This window comes from Dendrobates tinctorius, unplaced genomic scaffold (assembly GCF_039654945.1).
Source record: "Dendrobates tinctorius isolate UK_male_01 unplaced genomic scaffold, ASM3965494v1 ptg000154l, whole genome shotgun sequence".
Taxonomy (NCBI): domain Eukaryota; kingdom Metazoa; phylum Chordata; class Amphibia; order Anura; family Dendrobatidae; genus Dendrobates; species Dendrobates tinctorius.
The window spans coordinates 4,005,648-4,030,209 of NW_027361821.1; the positions used below are offsets into that span (position 1 = coordinate 4,005,648).

The 24,562-nt window shown below is 46.7% G+C and overlaps 1 protein-coding gene across 1 annotated transcript in view; it reads right to left on the reverse strand.

Annotated features, from left to right (window-relative positions):
* Positions 1-21,421, reverse strand: part of LAS1L (LAS1 like ribosome biogenesis factor) — a 73,469-nt gene extending 52,048 nt beyond the window's left edge. Inside the window, exons 1-3 of the mRNA XM_073547579.1 lie at positions 21,137-21,421; positions 17,918-18,046; positions 3,045-3,114 (exon numbers count right to left, since the gene is read on the reverse strand). Coding sequence (XP_073403680.1) covers positions 3,045-3,114; positions 17,918-18,046; positions 21,137-21,267 — 330 coding nt within the window. The 5' untranslated portion in view covers positions 21,268-21,421. The remainder of the gene's footprint in view (positions 1-3,044; positions 3,115-17,917; positions 18,047-21,136) is intronic.
* Positions 21,422-24,562: the final 3,141 nt, after the last annotated feature.

The following is a 24,562-nucleotide window of genomic DNA, read 5'->3' on the forward strand; positions in this document are numbered from 1 at the left end:
CCACTGTTTGGGCGCATGGCAGAGCAGGAGCACCGTTTTAATTTTTCAACGAAAAATTATCTGGAATTAAGATCGGACACCAAGTTGCGTTTGGAGAGCCCCTGATGTGCTTAAATAGTGGAAACCCCCACAAGTGACCCCATTTTGGAAACTAGACCCTCTAAGGAACTTCTCTAGATGCGTGGTGAGAACTTTGAAACCCCAAATGCTTCACAGAATTTTTATAACGTAGAGCCATAAAAATAAAAAATCATATTTTTAACAAAAATGATCTTTTCGTCCCCAATTTTTTGTTTTCCCAAGGGTAACAGGAGAAGTTGGACCCCAAAAGTTGTTGTGCAGTTTCTCCCGAGTACGTTGATACCCCATATGTGGGGGTAAACCACTGTTTGGGCACATGGCAGAGCTCGGAAGGGAAGGAGTGTCAGATTTTACTGTTATGGCTTGAAGGTGCCATGACTCACTGGGAGAGCCCATAAGGTGCCAAAACAGCAGAACCCCCCCCCATAAGTGACCCCGTTTTACGAATGAATTCATCTAGGGGTGCAGTGATCATATTGACACCATGGGTGTGTCACAGAATTTTATACCATTGAGCAGCGAGGACAAAATAACTACATTTTTACCATCCAAATTTTGTTTTAGCCAAAGATTTTACATTTTCACACAAGAAGTAGTTAAAAACGGCAACACAATTTGTGCCATAATTTCTACTGAATATGGCAATGCCCCATATGTGGCTGTACAGTACTACTTAGGAATTGCGGAGAGACTTGGGAGGAACGGAGCGCTAATTGCCTATTCAAGTGAATGTGTCTGTGCACAAACTAGCTTTTTTTGACTGGATTACCCAAATTTCAAAAGATCAGCTTATTCAGCATAGAAAACCAATAGTAATGACACAACAGCACATGCAGTGAGATGATTCACTGCCAAACTGGGTTTGCCTATGCAAATACCCCATGCAATAAATTTATTAGGGTGGTTTCACATTAGCGCTTTTTAAGCGCACGCACGGCCGGGGGTAGCTCCGCCCCCGAGCCGGCTCTCTGCCCGGCGTGCCCGCCCCTTGCTTGTAGCGCCGCCTCCTAGCGGACAGCGGCGCCTGCGATCGGCGCACCCTATCTTTAGCATAGGGTGCGCAGATCGTGCGCTAGTTGTGCTTTGACCTGCGCTGCGCACTCTTGACGGTGCGCCGTGCGCGCCAAAATCCGAAGTTTGATTTTGGCGCGCACGGCGCACCGTCAAGAGTGCGCAGCGCAGGTCAAAGCGCAACTAGCGCACGGCCTTCGCACGATCTGCGCACCCTATGCTAAAGATAGGGTGCGCCGATCGCAGGCGCCGCTGTCCGCTAGGAGTCGGCGCTACAAGCAAGGGGCGGGCACGCCGGGCAGAGAGCCGGCTCGGGGGAGGAGCTACCCCCGGCCGTGCGTGCGCTTAAAAAGCGCTAATGTGAAACCACCCTTATTTGTGCCTTTTTTCCTGCAATGATCTTCAGTTTGGCTGCACCCTTAAGCTGGTTAAACATGTTTGTTTTTTTACATGGAAGCGAGCAATATTTATCAGTGTTTCGGATCAGATCATCATTAGTGTCAAACTGACACTACGCAAACAGAAAAAACAAACAAAAAAAAAAACAAAAACACAACAGCATGTAAGCTGCGCCATAGACTGAAATGGGTATTGGTGTTTGGTTAAAAACATAGAAAGTGTGTGGGGGGGGAATATATCAGATGTGTGAAAGCTGCCCTCGGAACCGAAGGAGTTAGGCCTGTTTCACACTTGCTTTTTTTTGAAGCGCGTTTTTCCGGCAAAAAAACGCATTGAAAAACGCATACAAAAGCATACAACTGCTGCGTTTTTTTCAAGCATTTTTATGAGCATGCAGGAAAAAAACGCAGCGTTTTTATGCGTTTGTATGCGTTTTTAGTGCGTTTTTACCGCGTTTGCGTTTTTTTCCAACATTAGGTGGCCCCTCACACTAATCCAAACCATGACTTTACTAACCCTAACCCTGACCCTAACCCTGACCCTAACCCTTAACCAAACCATACTTAACCCTAACCCTGACCCTAACCCTTAACCAAACCATACTTAACCCTAACCCTGACCCTAACCCAGACCCTAACCCTTAACCAAACCATACTTAACCCTAACCCTGACCCTAACCCAGACCCTAACCCTTAACCAAACCATACTTAACCCTAACCCTGACCCTAACCCTGACCCTTAACCAAACCATACTTAAGCCTAACCCTGACCCTAACCCTTAACCAAACCATACTTAACCCTAACCCTGACCCTAACCCTAACCCTGACCCTAACCCTGACCCTAACCCTGACCCTAACCCTAACCCTTAACCAAACCATACTTAACCCTAACCCTGACCCTAACCCTGACCCTAACCCTTAACCAAACCATACTTAACCCTAACCCTGACCCTAACCCTTAACCAAACCATACTTAACCCTAACCCAAACCCTAACTAACCTTAACCCTAACCCTGACCCTAACCCTAACCCTGACCCTAACCCTTAACCAAACCATACTTAACCCTAACCCTGACCCTAACCCTTAACCAAACCATACTTAACCCTAACCCTGACCCTAACCCTGACCCTAACCCTAACCCCCCTTAACTAACCCTAACTTTACCCAAACCCCTAAATTCCATTGTCTAAACTAATGGTAAAAAAAAAAACCGCATGTGCAAAAAAACGCATACATAAGCATGCCAATGCGCACATATGCTCACCATAGACTTATAATGGGTGTCTTGCTGTAAAAAAACACATTGCGCGCGCATGCGTTTTTTTTTAGGCAAATCGGACGCACAAAAAATGCAACAAGTTGCATTTTGTGCGCCCGAGCGCATACCGCAAAAAAACGCATGCGTGGTAAAACGCGTACAAACGCATGTGTATGCGCACATAAGCGCATCCCATGCAAAGTATAGGAAAAAAAAACGCATGCGCTATTTAGCGCTAAATTACCGCGAAAAAAAACGCAAATGTGAAACCAGCCTTAGACTATGGGTACTCACCTCATTAGCCAGGCGCCTTAACGGAATTGCAAAGGCTTTCTGTTTTGGTTCTGTGATTATATTTACAAATCTGGTAAAGGAAGAAAATAAGAAAAAAAAATTTAAATATGTTAGACGTCGCCAAATGTTTTGAGATTGACAAATTTTGATCATCACAAGGTTGGCTGCTTCACTATTTTTCGATTGTTTCTATGGTTACTGTGGTTACTGATGTACAATTATAAACATTTCATTTCAACATTTTGAAAGATGACAAATTCATCAAGTTTATGGAAAGACTGAAAGTTTACAGTATTGACTAGTTTATTTTTCACAAATGCTGCCCTTCACACTGGCAGATGGATATTGGCATGGGGTTTATCACAGTTTCGGTGTTCTGTTTGACCAACAGCTTTTCGGAAGTTTAACCACAGGTTCTCAAAAGGAATGAGATGTGAGGAGTTTTCTGGCCAGGGACCCAAAATTTCAGTGTTTTGTTCACCGAGCCACTTAGTTATCACTTTTGTTTTGTAACATGGTCTCTGTTATGCTGGAAACATGGATTTTTGTGAGTACTCACCGTAAAATCCTTTTCTCCGAGACGCTCATTGGGGGACACAGGTACTGTGGATGTATGCTACCGCCCTCTGGAGGCTGACACTAAGTAAACAACACAAGGTTAGCTCCTCCTCCGCCGCTTACACCCTCGCCCTGATTGCGGGCGGAAACCAGTTTAGTGCAAAAGCAGTCGGAGAATAACGAAAGAACAGCCTTAACGCAGATAACAATATGTCTGGAAAAAATCCACCCTGCCAACAAAAAATACACATTAAGAAAACTAGAGCCAACTTGGCTAACAGGATGGGTGCTGTGTCCCCCAATGAGCGTCTCCGAGAAAAGGATTTTACGGTGAGTACTCACAAAAATCCATGTTTCTCCTTCGTCTCATTGGGGGACACAGGTACTGTGGGACGTCCTAAAGCAGTCCCTGGGTGGGAAGTTGACTCACCAATCCAAGCTACATGCACCTCCTGTCTAAAGGTGCGCCACCGCTGCTTGGAGAATCTTTCTACCTAGGCTCGCATCTGACGAAGCCTGAGTATGGACATTGTAACGTTTAGTATACGTGTGCAGGCTGGACCAGGTCGCTGCCTTGCACACTTGTTCCGTCTAAGTCTGGTGCCGAAGCGCCCAAGAGGCGTCCACTGCTCGAGTAGAGTGTGCTCTGATCCCTGCTGGAACCAGCTCACCCCTTATGCGGTAGGCCTCCTGAATAGTTAGACGGATCCATCTGGCTATGGTCGATTTTGAGGCTGCGAGTCCCTTCCTGCACCCTTCGGGGAGCACGAACAGCGTGTCCGTCTGACGAAAGGGTGCCGTCCGCGCCACGTACCTTCTGAGTGCTCTCACCAAGTCTAACGTACGAAGAGCCTTTTCCACGCGATGTACTGGCGTTGGACAGAATGAGGGCAAGACAATATCCTCATTAACGCGAAATGAGGATACGACCTTTGGCAGAAAGGGAGGAGCTGGTCTGACCTTCCACAGGGATAAGGTGGTGCTGAGAAAAGGTGCTCAGCAGGACAAGGCCGCCAACTCAGAAACTCGCCTAATGGAAGTTATGGCTACCAAGAATACTACTTTCCGGGAAAGGTACGACAAAGGAAGGAACATCCTGAAGTGGTTCAAAAGGACCTTCCTGCAGAACACTCAGGACCAGATTAAGGTCCCAGGTGTCCAGGGGCGCCCTATAGGGAGGTACCAAGTGGGAGACACCCTGGATGAAAGTCCTCACCTGCATATTGGTAGCAATTCTTCGCTGGAACAGGATGGACAACGCCGATATCTGTCTACTAAGGGAGCTCGGGGCCAAACCTGAGTCTAGGCCTGACTGAAAAAAGGCTAGGATGTTAGGAATCGAAAATGTCAGTGGAGAAAAACCATGGTCTCGACACCAAGTGAAGACGACCTTCCAGGTATGGTGGTAAATTCTCGCCGAGGTAGCCTTCCGGGCGCTAATCATTGTAGCTACCACATTGCGGCTGAACCCAGCCTGGGTCAGAATCAAGACTCAACGGTCATGCCGTCAAACACAGGGCCTCTGAGTTCGAGTGGAAGATCAGGCCCTGGGACAGTAGATCTGGTCGCTCTGGCAGTCACCAAGGGACGTTGGCGAGCAGCTGCACTAGATCTGCATATCATGCTCGGCGGGGCCAGTCTGGAGCCAGCAGAATTGCTGGAACCCCCTCTGTTTTGATATTCTTGATGACCCTCGGGAGCAGCGGCAGGAAAACAAGTATGGAAGGCGAAACTGGTTCCATGGCAGAACCAACGCATCCACTGCGATCGCTCGCGGGTTCCGAGCTCAAGCGACGAACATTGGCAACTTGGCGTTCACCCTGGAGGCCATCAGATCCACATCCGGTGTTCCCCACCGTTGGCAAATCTGCTGGAAGACCTCGGGGTGCAGAGACCATTCCCCCGACTCGACACCTTGCCGGCTGAGGAAGTCCGCCGCCCAATTTTCCATTATGGATATGGACCGCCGATATTACCGAATGGTTCCTCTCGGCCCAGCGAAGAACGTGTCCTACCTCGCACATGGTTGCTCTGCTGCGCGTGCCCCCTTGATGATTTACGTAAGCCACTGCGGTGGCGCTGTCCGACTTAATTTGGACGGGACATCCTGCGAGAAGGTGCTGAAAATGTTGCAGTGCCAGCCGGACTGCTCGTATTTCCAACAAGTTGATCGGGAGGCGTGCCTCCTGCGGCGACCATTGTCCCTGGGTGGTGTGGTGGCGAAAAACTGCTCCCCAGCCGAGGAGGCTGGCGTCGGTTGTGACCACTAGCCAGTGATCTGGGGGAAAGGGTTTCCCCTGCAGGAGGGAGGACCTGCTTGTCCACCACTCCAGTGACTGTCTGACCTGCGAGGATAGCTGGCACTGATGACCGAGTGTGAACAGGTTCTTGTCCCTGGCCGACAAGAGGGCGTGCTGTAAGGGGCGAAGATGAAATTGGCCAAACGGAATCGCCTCTATTGCTGCCACCATCTTCCCTAGCGCTCTCATCCCAAACCGAATGGTGTGCGGGACTGGCTGCAGAAGCTTCTGGACTCCTTGCGGGAGCGATAGGGCTTTGTCCTGAGGGAGAATTACCAATCCTCGGGAGGTATCGAAAATCATCCCTAAAAAAGAAATCCTCTGAGCTGGGACAAGGGATGATTTTTTCCCGTTGACTAACCACCCTAAGCGGGAGAGGGTATCCAGCGTGATGTTGGCATTCTTCTCGCATGCCCGAAACGAGGGGCCCTTCACCAAGAGGTCGTCTAAGTATGGTAAGACGACTATGCCTCGAGAGTGTAAAACGGTCATCACGACTGCCACCACCTTTGTGAACACTCTGGGAGCGGTGGCGAGCCCGAAGGGCAGTGCTGCAAACTGGAAATGACGGCCATTGATGGCGAACCGCAGAAACTTTTGATGCGGAGGAAAAATGGGGCTGTGCAGGTAGGCATCCTGGATGTCGATCGAGGCCAAGTATTCCCCTTGACCCATGGCCGCTATAACTGAACGAAGAGATTCCATTCGGAAACACTTGATCCTGATGAACTTGTTCAGGAGCTTCAGGTTCAAAACCGGCCTGACTGTCCCGTCCTTTTTGGGGACCACGAACAGATTGGAATAAAAACCCTGCCCTTTTTCGTGCTCTGGTACGGGAACAATGACTCCGTTGCGCTGATGGCCCCTAGCAACGCCCTTGCCCGGGATTCCATCTTGGGAAGCAGAGACAGAAAAAATCGTTTTTGTGGGAAACTAGAAAAACTATTTTGTATCCTGCGGACACCAGTTCCGCCACCCATGAGTCGCGTGCTATTGTGACCCAGACCTGGCGAAAACAGAGCAGGCGGCCACCTACTCTGCTGATGTCGCCTAAAAAGTGGTCCAAGTCATTTGGCTGAGGGTCTCTGGGCCGGCGAGCACGCATTCTCCCCAATATAGACCCATCTATATGAGACCTGTCACTCCCTATCCTGGTTGGAGCGACCTGGGGAGGCAGAGCTGGCTGCTGCCGTCCGCCCGGGGTTGCGAAAGGCCCGAAACCATACCCAAGCTTGGCGAAGCGGCTGCTTGGTCCTTTGTTGCGGAAGGAAGCTGCTCTTTCCTCCCGTGGCATCAGAGATGAGCAGGTCTAATTTCTCCCCGAACAGGCGATCACTCTGATAAGGCAGGGAAGTTAATGACTTCTTGGAGATAGAGTCGGCCCGCCAAGTCCTTAACCATAGGGCCCTCCTAATGGCTACCGCATATGCGGCCACGAGCGCTGCACAATTGGCTGCATCCAAGGAAGCATTAATTAGGTAGTCACCAGCCACAGCGATTTGACTCGCGATCTCCGACACCTCTGTAGGCAGGTCCCTATCCTGCAAGAACTTGTTCAATGACTGACCATGACGACATGGCCTTGGCTACCCACGTTGCCGCGAACGAGGAGAGAGTGCTGATCCTGAGGCTTCAAAGACTGAGCGAGCCAGACTTTCTATGAGCCAATCAGTGGGGTCGTTGATAGAAGAGCCACTAGGTACAGATAACATGAATTTCGAGGCCAGGCGTGACACTGGTGGATCCACCACTGGGGATTCTGCCCATTTTTTACAGAGCTCCGGGGCAAACGGATATCTTGCGTTTATCGTTTTCTGGCCCGAGAAACGCCTATCCGGCCGTTCCCTATGACGCTGCACTATCTACTCAAACTCTGGGTGAGAACCAAACACTATGCGGTCGCTTAGTCCGCTTGAAGGATACCTTATGGGCCTGATGCCAAGGTGATGTCAATTGTCTCCCGAGACCCCAGGGTATCTAGGTCCAGTGGCTCATCTGAGTCATAATCTGAACTCTGCCCGCTCCCGACAACTGGTGAAGGCGAACGTGATGCTGAACTCACGGATGCCGAGGCACCGGATGGGCCGGGAGATGCCCTGTGGGTTCGTTTCCTTTGCGTCTGCCCGGAATGAGAGTGGCCCCTGCAGGCCGGAGGCTCCTGTGAGGTGGAGGACCCCTCCCAGATCAGCGTGGCACTATCCTTAAGACTATCCGGGGCGTGAAGAGACTCGATTGCCTTTGTAAAGGATGCCATAGACTGCGAAAGTGATAGGGCCCATTCCAGAGGACTTAAATCCCTGGGCTCAGATACAAGGGAGGGCTACTGGGCGCGTTCGGAGTTGCAGGCTTCGCATAACTTATTGCTCTGTGCCCGTGGAAATGAGGCCCTACAGGCGATGCATGCAGCGTATAGGAATGTGTACGTCTTCCCTTTCCCAGCCATATTGAATCCGCCCTGCCTCAGTGCTGCCCTTTGGTTTGGGGGGGGGAGCACTTCTGCTGCGTGTCACCGTTTGGGACCGCACTTACCCGGTCCTGTGTCCCCCACACGTCCTCCTCTGCGTGATCCTGCTGCAGGCAGGCCGACTACTATTTCCTGGTTGCGGCCAACCCTGCAGCAAAACCGGTGCCTCAATTTATCTGGCGCCCGCCCAGGGCCGCCGGAAGCGACGTCGCGCCGGGGGGCAGGACTTCCACCCGCGGCCTACCACCGGCCAAAGCCACAGGCTGGATTTCCAAGGTCCGCCCGCGGCGGGCGGGCCGGGCGCCGCATACCCACGCCACGTCTATCGGCGCCAGGCACGCCGCGTCCCCTCCTGCTCCACCGCATCGTCACCCTACCTTCCAGCTGCTGCGTGGGGGTAAGGGTGGGGGAGGGCCGGGACCTTAGTAGCCCCATTCTGCCCCTCTGCTGATAGTCTGAAGAACGCCCCAGGGCCCTCCCTGGCCATCCCCTCCATACTGCTGAACACGGACCTCTCTCCGATCAGGTAGAGGGGAAAGGGGGTAAATCCAGGATGGTGCAGGCACCCTAACTCCGTCCTCCTTCCAGGGCTGAGGAGAGGGACCGTCCGCCGCCTTGCAGCATCGCCGTCTAGCGTTGGTGGAGCAGTGGGGGCCACACAGACTAGTCTTGTGACTCTGTACAAGCCCATGGTTTCCATACCTAGGGGTGGACAGGGCTAAGTCCGGCATCGTGTCCCACGTCGCGGGAGAGGATAGGTGGAGGGACACTCACACGTGCTCGCCCGTTGATGGTTTGGGGAAATCGGACCCTTTCAATAGGATCCGTTGCCCCTGTCTAATCTTCATAGTAAAAAAAAAAAAAAATAAATAAATAGATGTCTGGGGAAAATGGCCCAGATATGTCCCTCGGTGCGGGAAAGGATACGTGGAGACGATACTCAACGCGTGAGAGACCCAGACACGTGTGCCTCCAAAGACACTAAACATAAAACTGGTTTCCGCCCGCCATCAGGGCGAGGATGTATGCGGCGGAGGAGCTAACCTTGTGTTGTTTACTTAGTGTCAGCCTCCAGAGGGAGGTAGCATACACCCACAGTACCTGTGTCCCCCAATGAGACGAAGAAGAAAAGCATTGTTCATCACCAACCTGCCCCTGGATGATTAGGAGACGTTATTCTTGGAAGACATTTAGATCACATTCTTTAATCATGACAGTGTTCTCAGACATAATTGTGAGTGAGCCAACTACCCTGGATGGTAAACCAACCCATTCAAGAATGGTCTTAGGATGCTGTAGTGTTGGCAGAACACAGGACTCATGGTGGGTTCACCCTTCCTTCCCTGAAAATCATTATTCTGGATGTCCCAAAAAGGATTAAGGGGGTGTCAGAAAATAACTTTACCCTTGTCCAATCTCTGGACTGATGTTTTTCTTGGCGATAAATGGTATCTTTATTGCCCATCTTGACACACAAACAGCCTCCAAATACATTTGTGTCACTGAGTTTATGCACACTGGCATCTGCCATTCCTGAGCAAGGTCTACATTGGTGTTAAAAGGATCCTGTAGCTCAGACACGGGAAGAGTGCAGCCGCAGGTCACATTATTATGCATTTATATAGCGCCATTTATTCTATGGCGCTTTACATGTGAAAAGGGGAAATATAGACAAGTATAATAAACATGTGTAAGACAAGGGACACAAAGTACATAAGGAGAGGGGACCCTGCCCGCGAGGGCTCACAGTCTACAGGGATGGGTGAGGTACAGTAGGAGAGGGTAGAGCAGGTCGTGCGGTGGTTCAGTAGACCGAGGATCATTGCAGGTGGGTCTTCAGGTTCTTCTTGAAGGTTTCCGTTGATGGTGAGAGTCTGATGTGTTGCGGCAGAGAGTTCCAGAGTATGGGGGAAGCACGGGAGAAGTCTTGTATGCGGTTGTGGGAAGAAGAGATAAGGGGGGAGTAGAGAAGGAGATCTTGAGATGATCGAAGGTTGTGTGCGGGTAGGTACCTAGAGACCATGTCACAGATGTATGGAGGAGACAGGTTGTGGATGGCTTTGAATGCCATGGTTAGGGTTTTGAATTGGAGCCTCTGGGCAATAGGAAGCCAGTGAAGGGCCTGGCATAGGGGGGAGGCGCGGGGAGACAGGTGGATTAATCGGGCAGCAGAGTGTAGGATGGACTGGAGCGGAGCCAGAGTGCTAGAGGGGAGGCCAGAGAGTAGGAGGTTACAGTAGTCGAGGTGGGAGATGATATGCTGCACTAGTGTTTTTGTGGTTTCGTGGTTGAGGAATGAGCGGATCCGGGAAATATTTTTGAGTTTGAGGCGGCAGGAGGAGGCGAGGGCTTGGATATGTGGTTTGAAAGAAAGCGCAGAGTCGAGGATCACCCCAAGGCACCAAGCGTGCGGGACTGGGGAAAGAAAGCAGCCATTGACATTGATGGATAGGTCAGGTGGAGGGGTAGAGTGAGATGGGGGAAAGATGAGGAATTTTGTTTTGTCCATGTTCAGTTTGAAAAAGCAAGCAAAGAAGGCTGAGATAGCAGACAGACATTGTGGGATTTCAGTCAGTAAGGAGGCGAGGTTGGGTCCAGTTGGGTAGATATGCGTGTCATCGGCATAGAGGTGATACTGCAAACCGTAGAATTCTATGAGCGGTCCCAAGGCAAAAGGTGTAGATGGAGAATAGTAGGGGTACTGGACAGAGCCTTGAGGAACACCAACAGACAGGGGGCAAGGTGAGGAGGTGGTGTGTGAGAGGGAGACACTAAATGTTCGGTCTGTTAGGTATGATGAGATCCAGGATAGGGCCAAGTCTGTGATGCCAAGAGATGAGAGAGTCTGTAGCAGGAGGGAATGGTCTACAGTGTCGAAGGCAGAGGACAGGTCCAGGAGAAGGAGGACAGTAGTGTCGCTTGCTCTTGGCGGCTCTTGCCCACTGGCATTTTCAGTCCTGCCAGCCTACTGAAACATTTAAAAGCCTGAGAGAGTGGCCCACTGGTGGCACCACGCACTCGCCCGCCGTCCAACCACCGCCACCTGATGTACCGGTATCCGCATTTTCGGGATGCAGACAGCAGGGAATACATACTGTATATAGAGGGGCTATGTGCGGGCTCATAATGCATAGAGGGGCTGTGTATGGGGTCATCCGTTATAAAGGGGGATGTCTACATACTTAATTCTTCTCAATATTAAGTTGATAAAATTAAAATAATTTATATGTTATTAACATTTAGCAGAATTTCATCCCATTGGCTCAGCTTCCACAACATTCAACGTCTCTCATATGGCACATCGGAAAAACTGCCCACCCCTGCTGTAACCGAATCCTCTTTAGGAGACGGCTCTGGCACTTGCTGAGCTTTCTTGGAAGCCTTCTTCACAGCAATTGAACCCCTCTAAGATCAGATAAATGGTCGATTTAGGAGCAACCTTACATATAGCAATGTCTCAAAGAACTTGTGATGCAAAATAATGACAACTGCACGTGTTAACAATGGTTACCTCCAAGGAAACAATACAACAAAGCTTTCAAGCCCCAGCCCATTTTTTCGGCTCAGGGCTGTGGAGTCAGTAAGCCAATCCTCTGACTCCTCCATTTAACTGACCCCAAAGCACTGCTTCACTACCAAGCACATACATACCCTGACCCCACAGCCCTGCCTCACTACTGAGCATGTACATAAAGTGCAGCACAGATTCATCTCATCTACGACTCCACAGCACTGGTCACTATTGAGCATGTACATAGAGTGCAGCACAGATTCAACTCATCTATAACCCCACAGCACTGCCTCACTACTGAGCATGTACATAAAGTGCAGCACAGATTCGTCTAATGTGCGACCCCACAGCACTGGTCACTACTGAGCATGTACATAAAAAGTGCAGCACAGATTCATCTCATCTGACTCCACAGCACTGGTCACTACTGAGCATGTACATAAAGTGCAGCACAGATTCATCTCAACTAAAAGCCCAGATCCTTACATCAGGAAAAGGACAGACATTTCATAACTTTCTCAAATTATGAAAAATTTACAGCACATCCTGCATTGTACTACTGTACCCAATGTATTATATATTTTAGGAGTCAGAGTCCATCCATTTTATATCAACTCCACAGCCCTGCTTCCACTACTGGGCCAAACTCTTCTGAATTCCTATTTTCCCCACTCAAGTAAAATAAAACTTATATTCATTTCTGGAGATGTAATTGACATCCAGAGGAAGTGAGATCTGCAGCTGATGAAAAAAAAAAAAAAGTGTGAGCAGGTCATTTTGCATCAGGGCTGAAATACACCTGACCACTCTTTAAAGACAATCTACATTTAATGCAAATTGCCATTATAAAATCTAAAGCAGCAAACTCTGAAAAGCAAAATTTGTGTCAGTCTCAAAACTGTTGGCTACAACTGTATACTATGCATAATACTCAATGATATTTTACAAAAAAAAAAAAGTTTGGAATTTTTTTTTTTCACCACTTTGATAAAAAAAGAACTTAGTCATGTTTGGTGTCTATGAACTCATAATGACCTGAATAATCATAATGGCTGTTTTAGCATTTAGTCAACCTAGTGAAAAAGCCCTTTTTTTGCAATTTCACAGCACTTGAATTGTTTTTCCAGTTTTCTAGTACATGACATGGTAAAACCAATGGTGTTGTTCAAAAGTACTTGTCCCGCAAAAAATAAGCCCTCACACGACCATATTGACAGAATAAAGTTATGGCTCTGGGAATGAGGGGAGCGAAAAACAAAAACGCAAAACCGAAAAAAGCTTCATGGGTTAAAGGACCTTTGTCAGCACAGAATGACTGTTCAAACCAAGTACAGGCACTCCGTGCATCATGGCAGGGCCAGTCATTAAATAACCTTCCCACCTGCTTGTTTTTCGTCTGTCACCTCCCTTCTCTTATTCTATGAAGTCAGAGCTGCCAAAAGAAATGGAGATATGGGGACAACAAGCAGGTGGGAATGTGTATATAAATGATCGACTCCACTGTGGAGTGGAGAAACAGAGTTTGAACAGTGATTATGTGCCGACAGTTTTTTTTTTTTTTTTTTGTAAAATAAGGACTGTCGGCACATAATCACTGTTCAAACTCTGTCCCTCCGCTCCACAGTGGGGCCGATCGTTTATATACACATTCCCACCTGCTTGTTGATCAGATCGCCTCTATACAGCAGATTTACTCACTTGCTATGGCGCACACAACAAGCCGGCACTGACAACCATAGACCTCCGGTTGTCATGCAAACACACCGGTGACCCCCGATAACGTAACAGGTCACCGATGTGCGCATTCCCAGAAGCACTTGTTAAATGCCGCTGTCAGATTGACAGCGGCATTTAACTAGTTAATAGTCGCAGGTGGATAGAGATTCCACCTGCGGCTATTGCGGGCACATTTCAGCTGTTCAAAACAGCTGATATGTCTCGGGAAAGATGTGTGCTCACCGCCAGAGCCCACTTCAAAAGGGAGGGAGTCCGAAATAAGCGTAAATGTACGCCCGATGTCGAAAAGGGGTTAAAGAGGACCTTTATCCAAGTCCCGAAATAGTGGGTTTTTCTTGGTTTGTTTTTTAAATACATTCAATGGCATGTAAAAATTTGGGCACCCCTGGTCAAAAGTTACTGTTATTGTGAACAGTTAAGCAAGATGAAGTGATCTCAAAATGCCCTTAGGTTTATGATGACACATTTCCTTTGTAGTTTAGTGGGAAAAAAAAAAAAAATTATATATGCATGGTTAGTACATAGTAGCACAGCTCGTAAATGCTTTTTGCAGCCAGAGTCTTTCAATTCTTGTTTTGAGGGATGGTTATCCATTCTTCCTTGGAAAATTCTTCCAGTTCTGTGAGATTCCTGGGTCGTCTCGCATGCACTGCTATTTTGAGATCTAGCCATAGATTTTCAATGATGTTCAGATCAGGGGACTGTGAGGGCCATTGTAAAACCTTCAGCATGCCCCCTTTGAGCTATTCTATTGTGGATTTTGATGTGTGTTTACAATCAGTATCCCTTTGTGGAAGCTATTCTCTTTTCAACTTCAGCTTTTTTTTTACAGATTGTGTTTTGTTTGCATGAAGACTTTGTTGAAATTTAATTGAATCCTTTCTTCCCTCTACCTGTGAAATGTTCCCCGTGTCACTGGCTGTAACACATCCCCAAAGCATGACTGATTTACACCTATGCTTAATGGTTGGCAAGATGCTCTTTTCCTCAAATTCTGTGCCCTTTTTTCTCTCCACACATACCTTTATTAATTGTGTCCAAAAAGTTCTATTTTAACCCCACTGGTCCACATGACTTGTTTTCAAGTTACTTTGCATGATTCTGAATGTTATGGCGAGGATGCAGGAGAGGTGTTCTTCTGATGACTCATCCATGAAGGCCATATTTCTGTAGGCGTCTCTTAACAGTAGAACAATGTACTACAACTCCAGAGTCTGCTAAATCTTTCTGAAGGTCTTTTGCAGTCAAGTGTGTGTGTGTGTGTGTGTGTGTGTGTGTGTGTGTGTGTGTGTGTGTGTGTGTGTGTGTGTGTGTGTAGGGGGGGGTTCTGATTTGCCTCTCTAGCAATCCCACCAGCAGCTCTCACTGACATTTTGCTTGGTATTCCAGACCTTATGTCCACCTCCACTGTTCCTGTTAACTGCTATTTCTTAATTACATTTCCAACTGAGGAGAGGGCAACTTGAAAACGCTTTGCCATCTTCTAATGGCCTTATCTTGCTCTGTGGGCAGCCACCATTTTAAACACGCTAGGCAGCTGCGTAGAATAACTTATGGCTACTGTTCTTGGCACAAGCTTAGAGGGGACTGGGTTTTAATAAAGCTGGAAAATTTCCACCACCTGACCTTTGCTAACAATGATAGTGAACAAGCCATAACCCTAACCGGCTAATTAAGGTCTGAAGCCTTGATCAAAGTTATCTGAGCACACAAATCTCCGAGGATGCCCAAACTTTTGTATTGGCGAATTTTCCCTTTTGTAATTTTTAAAATAGGCAAAAAAAAATCATTTTTTTTTGCCTAAAATACCAAAGGGAAAGGTGTCATCTTTAACTTTAGGCCTTTTAAGAGATGATTTCATCTTCAACTTGCTCAACTGTTCACAACAGTAATTTTGACCAGGGCTGCCCAAACTTTTACATGCCACTGTACATCCGCCATATAGTTTAACCCCTTAACAACCAGGGGTATTTTTTGTTTTGCATTTTCATTTTTTGATTATTTTTTTTTTATTAAAAAATAAAAAAGTTATGTGTAGGCTTGTTTTTTTTGCGCGACAAGTTGTACTTTTGAACTACACCATTGGTTTTACCATGTTGTGTAACATAAAAACAGGAAAAAAATTCCAAGTGCAGTGAAATTTGAAAAAAATTGCAATCCCACACTTGGCTTTACTAGGTTCCCTAAATGCCAAAACTGACCTGCTATTATGATTCTCCAGGTCATTATGAGCTCATAGACACCAAACATGTCTAGGTTTTTTGGGTTTTTTTTTATCTAAGTGGTGAAAAAGTTGCCATTTTCCAAGACCCATAGCGTCTCCATTTGGCCGGGGTCAGACTTGCGAGAAACTAGGACGAGTCTCGCAAGTCAATACCTGGCACTGCCGCCGGCACTCGGACCGGAGCGTTCAGCTGCATGTATTTGTATGCAGCTAAACGCTCCGATCAGAGTGCCAGTGCCGGATAACGACGTGCGAGACTTGTCTGAGTTTCTCGCAAGTCTGATCCCGGCCTTTTTCTGGATCTTGGGCCGGGTGAGGACTTTTTTTTGCGTGCCGAGCTGACGTTTTTATTTATACCATTTGGGTGCAGATACGTTCTTTTGATCGCCGTTATTGCAATGTTGCCGCGACCAAAGAAAAAAAAAAAAAAAAAAAAGTAATTCTGGCATTTTGTTTTTCTCGCTATGCCATTTACCGATTGGAGTAATTCTTTTTATATATTGATAGATCGGGCGATTCTGAATGCAGCAATGCCAAATGTGTATGTTTGATTTTTTTTATTGTTTTAGTTTGAGTGGGATGTGAAAGGGGGGTGATTTGAACTTTTATTTTTTAAATTTTTTTTTTTTTACTTTTTACTTGCTTTAACAGTCCACATGGGAGACTTGAAGCTGCAGTTGTCTGATCGCCTCTGCTACAGCCCTGCACTATGTGGCAGAAAAGCTCACTTGCGATGAGTGCCGACCACCAGGCAGCGCTCTTAGCTATCCAGCAATGACAGCCACATGGGTCTTCTCCTGACCCCGGGTTGTCATGGCAACTAAGTGTCATGAGACACGGGTGCCGATGGGAGGGGGGTAACGACGCGCCTCCTGCGCGTGCATGTTAAATGACCATGTCGGAGTTTATCAGCGGCATTTAACATGTTACCAGCTATGGGTGAATCTTGATTCCACCGGCGGCTGTTCCGGGCACATGTCAATTGTACAGATCAGCTGTCATGTCCTGGAAAATGTGCAGACTCATCGTTGGAACCTGCACCAAACAGGGGGAGTTAAGGGGTTTTGAGAGAGAATACAAATGTACATAGCCAGTTTTCACAGTTGGTGCCCTACGGGCAATTGCTCACAACATTCTCTGGGTGTACATTTTTAGGTTTCACTGCATTATTAAAAAACATTAGTTTGATTTGAGTTGGTATGCATGCAGCATATAAAACAAATGTCCACCTTGGCCATAAAGCATACAAAACCTACAAAAGACAAAATGAGAAAAACCCTGCTGTAATTAAATAAAAAGCAAGAGTGTGTTTAAATAATGAGTTCTTAGTAATACTGTATTTGATCAAATATGGCATAAAAGCCGTCCCACCGTCGACAAATACAGTATTACCAAGAACTCTGATTTAAATGCACTTTTGCTGTTTATTTAATTACAGCAGGATTTTTCTAATTTTGTCTCTTGTAGGTTTTGTATGCTTTATGGCCAATGTGAACATGCGTTTATATGCTGCATGTGTACCAACTCAAACCAAGCTCAGTTTTTCTGTTTTTTTTTTCTTTGTATCTTTGCACTCTGTGCAAACTGGGGTGTGGCCTCCCTCTCCTGAGCTGGAAATTGTATTTAAAGGCTTTCCCCTGACTGGTGGCCACTGGTTGGGACCAAGCCCTTTTGCCAGCCCTTATTCACACACTGTCTTCAACTTTGACACATAAGGTTTTTAATATTAGGCAGTGTAGGATCGCTCTGATCACAGAGTCACCTTGTCAACTTTGGGACGGCTTTTATGCTATATTTGATCAAATACAGTATTACTAAGAATTCTGAATTAAATGCACTTTTGCTTTTTATTTATTTAATTACAGCAGGGTTTTGCTCACTTCATTGCATTATTACCCTGTGCGTGACTACCCCTTAGTAGAGACCATAAAAATTAGCACAAAATAAGAAGACCCATCTCTTTAGCGCTTTATGACAGATAAAAAAAAAAAAAAAATTACACACACACCAAAACACTTACCATGCAAGAAAAAAAAAAAAAAAAAAAAAAAAAAAAAAAAAACACAATAACATGCTTACCTGACAAGAGCCAAGCCATAAAGTAACTCCAATTCTTGTTCTCCCATTCCACCACTAACATCAAGGATTTTACACCGCACTAGATCAGCGGTGCACTCTACAGCCAGGGGCATGCTGTTGTTCCCATACCTGCAACAAGAAGCAGCTGCAACTTCACTATACATCGCCACTGGTGTAGCAGAGAACATCAGCGCACACATCATTAAATAAATAATAAATAGTATTTTATATAGCGCCAACATATTCAGCAGCACTTTACAATTAAGTGGGGACATATGCAGACAAGAAATTCAATACAAGGTCAGACAGTTTAAACAGTTACATTAGGAGTGAGAGCCCTGCCCCCACAGTAGGTGAAAAGTGCTTGTCATTTCAGATGCAAAAATTGTAATAGAGATTTTTATGTAAAACTGCATGATCCGGTCATCAGCTGCATTTATCATGTGCATGGAGGGTGTGGAGACAGATGAATAGGAGGGAGCAGATTTTGAATAATGTTTAGAAGGAGGGAAAAGGGAAGAGTTAGGTTAGTGAGTTGAGGTAACGTGCTTTGAAAAAAAAACTGGCGCATCATAGGAGAAGTCTTGGAGAAGGAGGTGTGAGGTTTGCATTATGGAGGATGTTAGTCTTAGGTCAGTTTCAGAACAGAGAGAACATGTAGGTTGATAGATGAGGGAGGAGATATAGGGTAGTGCAGAACTGTGGAAGGCTTTGTGGGTGAGAAGAGTTTATGTTGTAATCTGAATTGAATGGGTAACCAGTGTAATGACTGGTACAAGGTGGAGGCTTTGGTGAAGCGGCTAGACAGAAAGGTAGATTGCTTTCAGGACAGATTGGAGAGGAGAATCATAGAATCGGAGAGTTGGAAGGGATCTCCTGGGCCATCTGGTCCAACCCCCTGCTCAAAGCGGGATTCGTTAAATCATCCCAGCCAGATGTCTGTCCAGCCTCTGTTTGAAGACTTCCATTGAAGGAGAACTCACCACCTCTCGTGGCAGCTTGTTCCACTCATTGATCACTCTGTCAAAAAGTTTTTTCTGATATCTAATCTGTTTCTCCTCCCATTCAGTTTTCATCCCATTGCTTCTAGTCTTTCCTTGTGCAAATGAAAATAAAGATGATCCTTCTACAATGTGACAGCCCTTGAGATATTTGTAGACAGTTATTAAGTCTCCTCTCAGTCTTCTCTTTTGCAGGCTAAACATTCCCAAATCCTGTAACCTTTCCTCATAAGACAGGGTTTGCAGACCGGTCACCATTCTGGTCGCTCTTTTCTGAACTTGCTCCTGTTTGTTGATGTATTTTTTAAAATGTGGTGCCCAAAACTGGACACAATATTCCAGATGAGGTCTGACCAAAGAGGAGTAGAGGGAAATGATGACTTCACGTGATCTAGACTGTATGCTTCTGTTAATACATCCTAGAATTGCATTTGCCTTTTTTGCTGCTGCCTCACACTGTTGACTCATATTCAGTCTGTGATCTATTAGTATACCCAAGTCTTTTTCACATGTGCTGTTGTTTAGCCCTATTCCTCCCATTCTGTATATGCTTTTTTCATTTTTATTGCCCAGATGTAGTATTTTGCATTTTTCCCTGTTATAAACCATTCTGTTAGTTGCTGCCCACTGCTCCAGTTTATTTATATATTTTTGAATCTTCTCTCTCTCTTTAATAAAAGTGAGACCGATCAGAAGAGAGTTGCAGTAGTCTAGACAAGATTAGTGAAAAAGAGAGTGACTGTGAGTTTTAGCAGTTTGAAAGGTGAGAAAAGGTCAGACTTTGGAGATGTTTTTAAGACGCAGGTGACATGATCAAATGAGTGATCGGATATAGGGAACAAAGGAAAGTTGAGTGTCAGATATATTGTCATCATTAAAAAGTTATTTCCATATCAGATATTTACGTCACACCCAGAGCACGTCATAAATGTATAATAGTTGTGTGCTTCACCCATATCAAAAATGGGTCCGATTTTGCTCTGCTGACAATACAGGGGTGGCTGCCGATGTATGGCGCCCTCCATTCACTTCTATGGGATTTCTAAAAAATAGCCAAGCAAACATGGGGTATATGAATACCCCTCCAAGCCATTCATCCTCATCTTCCAGAACTGCCCCATAAAACACTGTTTCTCAATAGACAAAAACTTATTTTAAACAGGGAGACCCAGGTGAATAGATAATAAAAATCAAATTCAATGCTTATTTTCCTTGATAAATGTCACTAGGGTGACATGGAGGAACCCATGCACACTTGACTTGTCAGACCCTGCTCATTTTGGTAAACAAGGGCAGCTTAAATGCCAGTGAACAAATGAATATGAAACCAAGAGAGTATTTTTTTATTATTTCTTTATTTAGTCCACAAAAAGCAGAACAAAAGAAAAAGGTGATTGTTCGGTACATAGTATGTATTTATCCATAAGTAATGGTGGACCATCCACTTGAAACATGTTTATTTTTCTTCAATTTTAATCTTTTTTTGTCATGTAGTTTCTATAGACTATTTAAAGAGAGTGCTTTTAGCTAGAGCACTGGACTACACCTCTACTTTAATCAGATGATGATGACATAACCTTAGAATGAGTCACCAACATCAGATAGGTGACGTCAGGAGTTTTGTGACAAAAACATAATACTGTTATTTAAACAAACAAATATAGAACAAACATGTAGGTAAACACATGAACAAAAGATGACAAAAGAAAATACACAGATGTCCTGGTGGAACACAATCAGTACTGCAATCAGTATGATGGTACTATTAAAATGTAACAAGGGCAGACAGATTCATGTATATAGTGGTACTTGAGCTAACATTGCCCACATGGCTGCCATAACCCCGAGGAAGGAGGTTATGGGGCTCGCTCCAGGTCCTGGGGACTCCGGTCACTTACCAACATGGGCAAGACTAACTAATTTACCCTACCATGCACAGCCCTTCACACTGAGTGACATGGGGGACTCATGGACACGGCAGCCATGGGGGCAGTTTTACCTCAAGCACCACTATATACAGGAATCTGCCTGCCCGTGGTAGATTTTAATAGTGCCATCATATTGAACGCATGAGTCATTGTGTTGCACGGCGCCCCACCAAACAGTACAGCGGGCGGTAAGAAAGCACCACACTAGGTACATACTCTATACCGGCGGGGAAATAAATGACACGATACCTTATACCGGTTACACATCCTGCACACCTCCCGCCCCTCACCTGCTCTTCCAGGCGGAGATCTGGTGCAGCGCGTCCCGCTGCAGCTTGCAGTCCCGGCTGTATAGATACTCCAGGACCTGCTCCCATTCCGCCTTACTGATCCAGGCTACTACCAGCCGCTTGTCCGCCATGCTCAGCGGCTGCACAGCGCGACCTTCTCCACCAATCAGTGTTCGCCTCTGTTTTGGTGCGGAGTAACAACAAATAGCCCCGACCGGAAACAAGAGCCACGACTTTAGGTTCCGGGTTGCGTCTGGCGGACGTTTTATTACCTATAGTAGCGCCAACTGCTCCAGAGTGGGAGTTTGACCAGAGTATCATTGTAACTGCGCGTCTATGTGATTCACACAGGGAGGCAGCATCACCCTCAAGCTAATATACTTCACCCCACCCCAATACCGCACCCCATCCCATTACCTCGCCCCCACCCAATACTTCACCACCACACAAATATTTTACCCCACTCCTATACCTCACCACCACCCCAATACTTCACCACCGCACAAATACTTTACCCCACTCCTATACCTCACCACCACCCCAATACTTCACCACCACACAAATACTTTACCCCACTCCTATACCTCACCACCACCCCAATACTTCACCACCACACAAATACTTTACCCCACTCCTATACTTCACCACCACACAAATACTTTACCCCACTCCTAAAACTCACCACCACCCCAATACTTCACCACCGCACAAATACTTTACCCCACTCCTATACCTCACCACCACCCCAATACTTCACCACCACACAAATACTTTACCCCACTCCTATACTTCACCACCACACAAATACTTTACCCCACTCCTAAAACTCACCACCACCCCAATACTTCACCACCGCACAAATACTTTACCCCACTACCACCCCAATACCTCACCCCCACCCCAATACCGCACCCCATCCCATTACCTCACCTACACCCAATACTTCACCACCACACAAATACTTTACCCCACTCCTATACCTCACCACCACCCCAATACCGCACCCCATCCCATTACCTTGCCTACACCCAATACTTCACCACCACACAAATACTTTACCCCACTCCTAAAACTCACCACCACCCCAATACTTCACCACCGCACAAATACTTTACCCCACTACCACCCCAATACCTCACCCCCACCCCAATACCGCACCCCATCCCATTACCTCGCCTACACCCAATACTTCACCACCACACAAATACTTTACCCCACTCCTATACCTCACCACCACCCCAATACCGCACCCCATCCCATTACCTCGCCTACACCCAATACTTCACCACCACACAAATACTTTACCCCACTCCTATACCTCACCACCACCCCAATACCGCACCCCATCCCATTACCTTGCCTACACCCAATACTTCACCACCACACAAATACTTTACCCCACTCCTATACCTCACCACCCCAATACCGCACCCCATCCCATTACCTCACCACCACCCCAATACTTCACCACCACACAAATACTTTACCCCACTCCTATACCTCACCACCACCCCAATACCGCACCCCATCCCATTACCTCACCACCACCCCAATACTTCACCACCACACAAATACTTTACCCCACTACCACCCCAATACCTCACCCCCACTACAATACTTCACCCCCACTATAATACCTCACCCCATTACCTTGCCCCCACCCAATACTTCACCACCACACAAATACTTTACCCCACTCCTATACCTCGCCACCACCCCAATACTTCACCACCGCACAAACACTTTACCCCACTACCACCCCAATACCTCACCCCCACTACAATACTTCACCCCCACTATAATACCTCACCCCCACCCCAATACTGCACCCCCACTATAATACCTCACCCCCACCCCAATACCGCACCCCATCCCATTACCTTGCCCCCACCCAATACTTCACCACCACACAAATACTTTACCCCAGTCCTATACTTCACCACCACCCCAATACTTCACCACCGCACAAATACTTTACCCCACTACCACCCCAATACCTCACCCCCACTACAATACCTCACCCCCACCCAATACTTCACCACCACACAAATTCAAAGAAGCTTTATTGGCAGGACTAAGTACACATTAGTTTTGCCAAAGCAAGTGTACAAAAGGGAATAGGGATAGGGACTGTAGGAATGTTGGGTAGGGGCTGTAGGAAAGGTGGATGGGGCAGATCCAGGATGGGGCTATAGAAGTCCATGGCATATCATAGTTCAACTACTTTACCCCACCCCTATACCTCATTACCACCCCAATACCTCACCCCCCACCCCAATACCTCACCCTCACCCAATACTTCACCCCCACTACAATACCTCACCCCCACCCAGTACTTCACCACCACACAAATACTTTACCCCACCCCTATACCTCATCCCCACCCCAATACTTCCTCATGTTTTATTCAATTCCTTTTACTTAAAACATAACCCAGATTTAGAGAAGTACTAACATTACTGAACATGTCAGATAGTAGCAGAAATCACTATGGAGGAGATATATCAATGCCATCAGGTTTCCCGGTGATTCATATGGCGCAGGCTGGAAGACATGGCTCCGTCAGATTTGATATTGCTTTGTGATTAGAACCTGATCTGAATTCCCATCCTGCCACCTCTCCCATACACTTACGCACTGGATTTTACAAACAAGTGCTTTCAATGGGTGATGGGGCCTAAGGCCCTGAATACACTGCACGATCACAGCTGTAAAACGACCATGGATTGGTTACATGTCCTCTTTCAGAAAACTTGTCCCATCGGTAAAGTTAGGGGTAAAAAAATAAAACGTTTTTCCAAAAATGACAAACCCATTAAGTCAATGTCAGACAAAGCTCTAGGTGGCTTATCTCACTCGAGAACAAAAGGATGTAATGAGCATTATTAGCAAGTTATCATTGGAATCACCAACTACTCCATACCTATGGCCACAATTTCGGGCTCTAGAGGTGAAAAAAACCAATTTGCAGAACCCTGGTCCAGTGGCCACATCAGAACTCTTGGATAGGAGCACAATGAAGAGTCTACTACCTCATGGCATCCCTGGCTCTTCTTCTGAATCATAGGCCAGACATCACATCTTAGCTGCAGCAAGACACACACATGGCATCGCGCCGCCCTTGTAATCAGAAGAGACACTGGGGATGCTGCCAACTGGGAGGATGTTTCCGGGGCTCCCATCCAAGAATCCAGTGGCCACCAGACAGGATCTCGCGATTCAATCTGCCCATCTCTATTGTGCTCCCAATCTAATCTCCCAATATCACTCACATGCACACCGGCCAACTCCTGGTTCTAGACATCCGAGTGCAGTCTGATTTTCAAAGATGGCCGAATTGAGAAGGTGGAGAAACTATTTTTTCCCCCTTTCCACTCACAAAAATGGATCCCACTATGATCAGTATAAGGCGACCATTTTTCTTGG